Below are 8,605 nucleotides of genomic sequence, written 5' to 3'. Positions count from 1 at the left end.
GACCATATAGAGGCGTGGAGGAGTGGACGCGTTGGCGCATGCGCGGTAACGCGGCGGCAGGCGCCGGCTGCGCTCTACGCATGCGCGGAGGGGAACGGGGCACCCCGCGTGCGGCGCCGGGCGCATGCGTAGTGCGGGCGGCCGTGGAGCCGCTCCGCTACCGGCGCCGATGTGTGTCAGCGTTCCGCCGCCTCCCTGAGCTCTGTCACCGCCGTCACGGGTCCGCCACCGCCAACTGCCGAATGTCCTCACCTCTGTCACACCTCCATCACCGCTGTCCCACCTCCATCACCCCTCCATCACCTCTGTTACATCTGCGTGACACCTCCATCACTCTTCAGTCTCCTCCATCACCACCACACCTCCATCACCTCTCCATCAGACCTCCAGGACTTCCATCATACCTGCGTCAATTCCATCACCCCTCCATCACACCTCCATCACCTCCATCACACCACCATCATCTCCATCATACGTCCATCACCTCCATCACACCTCCACCTTCACCAACCTTCTATACGTCCATCACCTCCATCACACCATCACCTCCATAACACCTCCATCACCTCCATCACACCACCATCACCTCCAACACACCGCCATCGCCTCCATCATACCCTCCATCGCACCTCCATCACCTTCATCACCTCTGACACACCACCATCACCTCCATCACACCTCCGTCGCCTCCATCACCTCTGTCACACCTCCATCACCTTCATCACCTCCATCACACTTTCATCACATCTCCATTACCTCCATCACCTCCCCATCGCCTCCATCATACCACTTTCATCACATCTCCATTACCTCCATTACCTCGCCATCACCTCCGTCACACGTCCATCACATTCATCACCCTTCTATCACCTCCATCACACCTTCCTCACCTCTGACACACCGTCATCACCTCCATCATCCCTCCATCACCTCCATCACCTCCATCATCCCTCCATCACCTCCATCACATCTCCATCACCTCCATTGCCTCCAACACACCACCATCACCTCCAACACACCTCCATCACCTCCATCACCTCCATCACCTCTCCATCAACTCCATCACCTCTGACACACCGCCATCACCTCTGACACACCTCCATCACCTCCATCACACTTCCATCATCTTCATCACATCTCCACCACCTCCGTCACACCTTCGTCACACCTCCGTCACACCTCCAGCACACCTCCATCACCTCCCTCCGACTCACTGGCAGAGGCATCATCACATCCATCTCCCGCTTTCTTCTCGGCTCCATTAAAACCAGCTTTTCCCCACTCCAAAGCCCGGGGCTGTTTTGCTCGTTACTGGGAGGAAGGAGCGGGTGGGGTGCTGGATCCCTGTGCCGCCTGACCTTCCCGAGCTAAAGGGCAGGCTGCGCCGGGGACACTAATTAAAAACTAATTCATTAAGATAGCAGTCGGTAACAATAACGCGAAGGCGAGCGAGGTCACGGTGGGAGGAAGGCTCCTCTTCCAGAGAGCGACCTTTCCACGGCACAGCCACGAAATGAAAAATAACTCCGTGGTACACAGCATGTGGCACTCGGGTGGCAGTTTATGGGTAGCCATTAAAAAAGCCACTGAATTATTAATCTATCCTTTATGTCCCAGTGATGGACGGAGTCAAATATTAACCTTTCTGCACTCATTTTGATTTTCTCCTTACACGGGGCAAGAGAGGAGCTGGTGCCGCAAAGCATCCCAGTGCAGGGGTTTGCAGAGGAGCACGATGTTCAGCAGAAGACTTAATTTTGCCCCAAATCCTGATGTTACACCCCCATTTGAGGGCTTGGCTGAATATTCCTGCCTGAGGAAAACGTGCCTGTGGGGCAAGAGTGGTTTCCTACCCCACCAAGCTGGGAACCCCGCAGGGATGCCGTTTCAGGTAAGCACACACCCCAATTTTCCATAAGCTCCTTTATTATTTGCGTGGAAATTTAATGTTTATTACCTTTTTTATTTTTTTTTTTAAGGGAGGTTATGCAAAGCCTTGGAAATAAACATGCTCTGAGATGGGGAAGCGCGGAGCAGGCGATGGCCTGAAGCATCCCTCCATGGATCATCACCTGTGTGAAAGGGTCGTGAAAGGCTGTTTTCAAGCGATTTAATCGTTGTGGTTTGGGTTTTTTTTTCAGGGATAGTCCTGATTTTTAGCGAAACCCTGAACTGAGCCGGAGCTTGGCATCGCCTCTCCGCAAATCACAGCTGAGGATTTACCTTCACCATATACACACGGAGGGGACCAGACGCAGCACCCATGAGGACTAAAAACTCCCCCCCTAAAGCCACTGGTGTCACAGCCCCACGGTAAAAGAACAACCAGCTCCTGTCCCCAAAGGAAAAACCAACATATCCAAGTCAAATTTTTTAGGGGTGAAGAAGAGGTGCGGAGTCGGGCCCCCTTGTCCCACCCCAAATCTTTTCCCAGTGGAATAAAACCAGCAAGGAACTTCCATGTAAGTATTTATTGGGTTAGAAACACCGTGCGGTTTATATCGCAGCAGACGGGAGGGAGTTCGCCTTCACGCCGGCTAAAGCGGACTGCAATACGAAGCAGCGCATCTCCTGCGGTTCTCAAACCTTTGCCCCTTTTACTATAGAAATCTATTGCTTGGTTGCTAAAAAAAAAAATAAAGATAATAATGAATCAAAACCAGCCCTGAAAGCCAGAAATATTCTGCTGTGCCTTTTACTGCTTCTGGTCCCTTATTCTCAATCCTTTGCTATTTTCCAGGAGGCTTCTTGTTGGGAGTTTGGCTAATAAAATCTCAGCACTACTTATGGGTACGTGTAATTTATTTCTGGTTTTTTTTTTCTGGTAATCAGGCTGTCACCGAGGATTGGTAGAAACACTCAGGGATTCATTTAATTGATACACATTCGGGGAATTTAGCTGTGCGAGGGTGCACCCGGAACGAGTCCACTCGGGACGGGCACTGGCGCAGGGGTGGGTCTGGTCTCTGCATCGCCTCGAGAGCCCTTCCAGCAGGTGGCTGGAAAGAGCCCGAGCCCCTCGGCACGAGGAGCTGAAGGGTTGGCAAACCGCTCTACCTAACGAGCTTGAAAGACCTTCGCCCCGTGGGAAAAGGCCGGCCGGGTTTCTCGGCGGGTTCGTTCCTATTTGGAGGATGGAGAGAGTTACCCGCGGCAGCTCCAGCTCTGCCCGCGGCACCAGGCAGGGGGAGGACACCCCTACCGCCGTCTCACACCGCTTCTCCCAGCCTGAAGCATCCCCACCGCGGGGCTGCGGTCCCCCTTGGACCTCATCCCCAAGAGGGATGAGCGGGTTGGACCTCTGCTGAGCTCTTCTGAGGGCGATGGAGCTGGCGAGGGGGGCTGCGAGGAGCCCGACAAAGCTGCCTTTATCTTTCCCCGCTCGCGTTTACATGAGGTGAACAAGCCTCCAGTGAAGCAACACAGCGCGGGGCTTTGTGTTGGCTTCTAGAGAGCGTTAGCGAAAGCAGGCTGAGCGTCCCACGCCAAGGAATGGCTTTCTTCTGCGAAGCGACGCTTCCTCCCGCAGCTTATGGCGAGCCCTTCACGGGGAACGCTTCTTAATCTGGAAGCACTCGCATTTCTTATATTTCATTGTCAGTCCGTACTGAGGAGTGATGTCCACCTCCACCCCGGGGCAGAGGCTGAACTCCAACTGCTGCAGCATGGTGGTCAAGAAGAGGAAGACCTCCCACCGGCCGATGGCCTCCCCGATGCATCGCCTCTTCCCCAAGCCGAAAGTCAACACTTTGTCGCTCTCCGTCCTGCTTATCTCAGTCCCTGCAGCGTTGAGGAACCGCTCGGGCTTGAAGGCTGAGGGATCTTTCCAAAGCTTCCTGGAGCAGAAAGGAGAGACACCTGAGGAAGCCGTTTTCACCCACCGTGATGGGGAGAGCAGTCAAAAAAACCCAAACTCCTCACGGAGAGCAGCATTGCAGTGCTTTCCCACTCCACCACTGAAAAAAAACCCAGCTTTGGCAACCTCTGTCCCTGATCTGAAACGCCAACCGGGTGTCAGATCCCATCAGCTCACTCTGTTGAAACCCCTCTTTCTAACTCGGATTGTGTTTGCCTGTGCAGATACCAGAGATTTAATTCCGCAGAGAATAGCTAGGGATCCTGCAGCTTCAGCCGAAAGGAGAAAAAGAAGGTCGGCGCACAGAAATCGGTCAGCACCTCTTAAAAAAAGGATGGATGGAGACCTGAGGGTTTTCCCACCTTGAATCCCTCCCAGCAGAACTTCCCAGCCTGTCCCAGCCCAGCTGCTGGGAGGTGCCGGGTGGGATTTTCCAGTGGCTTAACTGAGGATTTCTGCTTGGATCTGGGGAATTCTCTCTGGCGCTAAGGACAGCGTTCCCATTGCAACACTCACCAGGCCTACGCAGGAGCAGAAAGAATATTGCAGTATTTCTGAGCTGCTGGGCTATTTGGATACAAAGGTCTTGAGCTTTTGATCCAAAATCTGGGAATCACCTTCTGTATCAAACCTTAATGAACCTGCTTCTCCCCCAGGAGGGTCTCTACTGGAAAGCAGGGGAGGGATAAGATGGGCTTTCGGTTTCCTGATCCCCAAAGCTGATTATCAGCAATCACGACACCAGCCCGTTGAGTTTAACGAGAGTCACGTTGGGACATTTTCCTCCCCAAAAGAGGGAACCAGGCGGTTCCCGTTGAGCGCACGCAGAGCCGTCCACCCGGATCACAAGGGCTGCTTGGCAGGAGGATCTAACCCACCCCTGATTTTTCGGCAGCCCACGCTGCCAACCCTCGCGTGTACGTGGAAAAGTCCGGGGCACTGAAGACGTCACCACGTTACTGCCCGTAAACCGGGTGTTGGGAAGTTGCTCAACCGGTGATCAAGTCAACCCAGAGCAGCTCCACACCCAGCAGACCCGAGGCTGATCTTGGCATGGAACCCACGCAATTTTTGGTCCCCTTTTGCCTTTTTTTTTTTTTTTTTCCTGCCTTTGTGATCCGTTTGGCTTTCGGCACGTTGCTCTAAAGGATCAGAGCCATCTCAGCGCCGAGCAAAACCATCGCAGCCTGGCTGAGCGCTGGGGGGGAAATCGGTATACTCACTCATCGTGGTTCACTTGCCACTGGTTGATAAACACGCAGGTGTCCTTGGGGATGTAATAGCCGTTCAACACCGTCGCTTTTGTCGTGCTGAAAGAAATCCCGGTGGAGGGGAAGAGGAGTTAAGATGAGACCCGCCGCTTCGCAGAGAAACAAAGCTTGGCAAGACCTGGCGTCGCGGTTTGGGAAAATTGGTTCCGTTTTACCTCAAACCAGGACAACTAGGGGCGTTTCCTTTTTAATGCCCTATTCGCGCCCTTGGGACTGGCTAGGAAACACCCAAATTTGTACTCTGGAGACTAAATAGTCCTGGTTAACACTTTTCCTCAAGCAGAAAGATACCAGTTTCGCGAAGCTGGATGAGTTGCGATGTGCTTTCTCCCAAGGCAGGGAGAAATATAAACCCATGGATGTTCGCCACGCCTCCGTTAGCAAAGGCTTTGGAGTAAAACAACCCTCAGAGTGAAGGATTTGACCCCAGGAGGGCAGCAAGCCAGGCAGCTGCCCGCCCTGAGGTGAGCGTGAAAGCCATGGGGAGCTTTAACATGAGTAATTTGGGCCGTGCACCAAATTTTTCCCTATAGCAAAGATCGATTCCCAGGCAATTAGCTGCCTAAATGGCACCTCGCAGAAAACCACTCCAAAAACCCCCCCTTAAATAACGTGTCGGCTGCTCCAGCCCGTACCTGTGCGGGATGGTGAAGGGCAGGAAGGAGGAGTGCCTGAACATCTCCAGGATAAAGGCTTCCGTGTAGGGCAGTGTGCCCCGGTCCGACAGCCTCGGTCTTCTCTCCCGGCCGATGGTCTGGTCTGCGGGAGGTCAAGAAGAGGGAGAAGATTGGGGTCAGCCCTCGCCAGAGAGGTTTTGGCCTCAGAAAAAGCAGGATCAGGGACTCACCCAGTTCTTCCTGGATCTTCTTCTGGGTGTCGGGGTACAAGGCGGCGTACATGAGGCTCCAGGATAAGGCGGTTGTCACGGTGTCAAAGCCTGGATGGACACAAAAAAGGCATTTAGTTACCAAAAGATGACAGGTGAGCAGGTATTTACAGACCCCATCACTCCAGGTGTTTTCCATGGAGAAGTTCCTCATCAGCTATCACTGAAAAACTCTGGTCACCACTCAGGAGAGCACCCATGAGCCCAGCAGCACCTCCAAACACCCAAGCATGGCCAAGTTCTTACCCCGACAGCCCCAGTCCCCACACTCAGCCTCCCAGCAGCGAGGCTTTACTCTCAGAAATGTTCTCACCTGCCCCAAAGAGGTCATTGACGATGGTGATGATCTTCTCATTGGAGAGTGGGACATGGGCATCCTCCTCTATGCCGTTCTCCTGGCAGTGATCGATCAACGAGTCTGTGATGTCCCGGATGTGCTCCTGGGGAAGAGCCAGTGGGTCAGGGACATCATGGACACCCAGGGCTGGGGAAACATCTCCTCCCCCAGCAGTGCTGGCTCCTGGGGGGATTAACTGCAGATTGGAGAGCTCCGAGGAGCTTTCCTGGGCAGAGGTAGAGGGACAAGGGAGTACCTTCTTCCCCTCATTGCCAGGCAGGCAACACATCTGGCAGTTGTAGGCATCTCTACCCACATCCAAAAGCATCCAAGCTCTTACCTTATCAAAGCTGGTGTAATGCTCCTGGACAATTTTTTGCACAAAGAGGTTGAAACGTGTGTTGATGTCCTTAAAGAGCTGCATGGTGCGGCTGGGAAGATACTGGAGCACCGGGATGAAGTCAGAGGGGTTGCCAGCAGCAGCTGCATCACCAAATTCATTGCTGAGGTTCACTATATCGAGCAGCTCTTGGTCGTTGTGGTCGTAGCGCTTGCCGAAGCACATGGCACAGATGACGTTGGCCACAGAGACCACCACGTACCGGTAAGGGTCAAAGCTCTTCTCCTCATCCATCAGCTGCAGGAATTTGGTGACCAGGTAGTTGGCCTCCTTGGAGACGTGCTCCTCCAGGAGGCAGGTGGAAGAGGAGGTGGGGCTGGGGGCAATGGAGAAGGTCTTCAGGGCATTCTGGGCCAGCTTTCTGCGGGCTTTCCACACCTCCCCGGAGTCAGGGCTGAAGGCCAGGCTCTTCCCATTCGAAATGTATTGGAAGCTGTGGAGGCCAGGGCGCCCCATGAAGTCTTCTCCTTGCTTCACCAACGCTTGCCGGATGGTCTCCAGCCCGCTCAGCACCAGCACGGGCCGCGTGCCGATCCTCACCTCCATCACGTCCCCGTACTTCTGGCTCAACCTGGTCAGGACCAGATGTGGGTCCTTCCTCAGCTCCAGCACGTTGCCGAGGATGGGGTAGCCTCTGGGTCCCGGGGGGCTCTTCAGCCCCTTGGGCACGTGCTGCTGGAGGGACTGGATGAGCAGGAAGACCAGGCAGAAGACGGCAGCTGCGAGGAGGACCTCGGTGGCCGAGACAACGCCTTGGCTTCCCACCAGCGACATTGCAGCATTCATCCCTGCCGGCATGCAGGAACCTTAGTAATAAACCAAAGAGGCATTATGAAGGAGGGAAGGTCCACAGAGGACCTGTAGTTTGAGATGCTCTTAGTATCAACGGTGGGCAGGAAAGCTGGGTTTAACTTCTGATCCACACCTGCATCTTTTTCTGCACTTTAGGAAAACTGCTTGCAGTTAAAAGCAGGGTTTTTTTGCTAGCCAGGAGTGAAAGGAACAGGTCCCTCAGCTTTTTGCCCTGTGTGCCAGGAGTTGGAAACGTGCTCTTTTAACTACAGGACCTCTCTTTTTCTATTGCACAGTCTTTTCCAGAGCGCTTGACTATAGGAGAGCTGAGTCCTCCTGATTTGAATCATCTGGTTGCTCGCGCTGAGCCACTGCTTGCCCGCAAACTAAACGCAGCATTGCCACCAATCTTCCTAAAGATCGACGGCCAGGAAAGCTTACTGGGGTTGTAGCATGGAGCTGGGCAGCTGTGGGCAGCCTGCTCCCAGCTCTGTCTGAAATCCCCCAGAAAACCCCAAGCCAGGGGTAGGGAGAGGCTGGGTCTGAAATCCCACCCTCCCCTTGGGTTTGGGAAGGTGGAACACCCAGATCCCACGGGGTGAGGAGTCTTGGGGGGCTGCTGGGTCCCGGCTAGGACCCCCTTCCCAGCCCAGGGCTGTGGGTTGTGGCAAAAGGGGCTGTGGGACAAGAATTACCCCCAAGAAACCACCTTCTGACAGCTCCGGGAAGGATGCTCCGGGAGATTTGGGGAGCCAGAGAGGGGGGACACCCCACAAAGGGGCACCCCCACGGGCTTTCCATCCCTCGAGGGTCTCCTGGGAGAGCTGGAAGTGTCCCCCCCACACCTCTCCATCCTCCGGACAGAGCCGTGTCCCGCGGTACTCACCTCCGGAGCGGGGCGGTTGGGGGCCCGATCCTCCCGGCAGGTACCCCGCTCGCCCTTCGCTCCTGCTTTATATGCATCGCCGCTCGCCCTGATTGGCCCGTCAACCTCCCGTCACGTGACCGAAGCCTAATCAAAGCTGACGTGAGTCCAAACTCCCAAATAACTAAGTCGGACCCC

General features: G+C 54.6%; 1 protein-coding gene across 1 annotated transcript; it reads right to left on the bottom strand.

The window, feature by feature from the left end:
* Positions 1–3,544: 3,544 nt before the first annotated feature.
* On the bottom strand, positions 3,545–7,548 carry LOC104282831 (cytochrome P450 1A4). The gene is made up of 6 exons (XM_009880960.1): positions 6,691–7,548; positions 6,327–6,453; positions 5,975–6,064; positions 5,763–5,886; positions 5,080–5,166; positions 3,545–3,836 (listed from the first exon to the last, which is right to left on the bottom strand). The coding sequence occupies exons 1-6, from the start codon at positions 7,546–7,548 to the stop codon at positions 3,545–3,547; spliced, it is 1,578 nt and encodes a 525-aa protein (XP_009879262.1).
* Positions 7,549–8,605: the final 1,057 nt, after the last annotated feature.

The sequence above is a fragment of the Charadrius vociferus genome, unplaced genomic scaffold (genome assembly GCF_000708025.1).
Source record: "Charadrius vociferus isolate BGI_N301 unplaced genomic scaffold, ASM70802v2 scaffold933, whole genome shotgun sequence".
Classification (NCBI taxonomy): Eukaryota; Metazoa; Chordata; class Aves; order Charadriiformes; family Charadriidae; genus Charadrius; species Charadrius vociferus.
The sequence above is the reverse complement of the archived record's forward strand: the minus strand, read 5'-3'. Positions and strand labels throughout refer to the sequence as shown.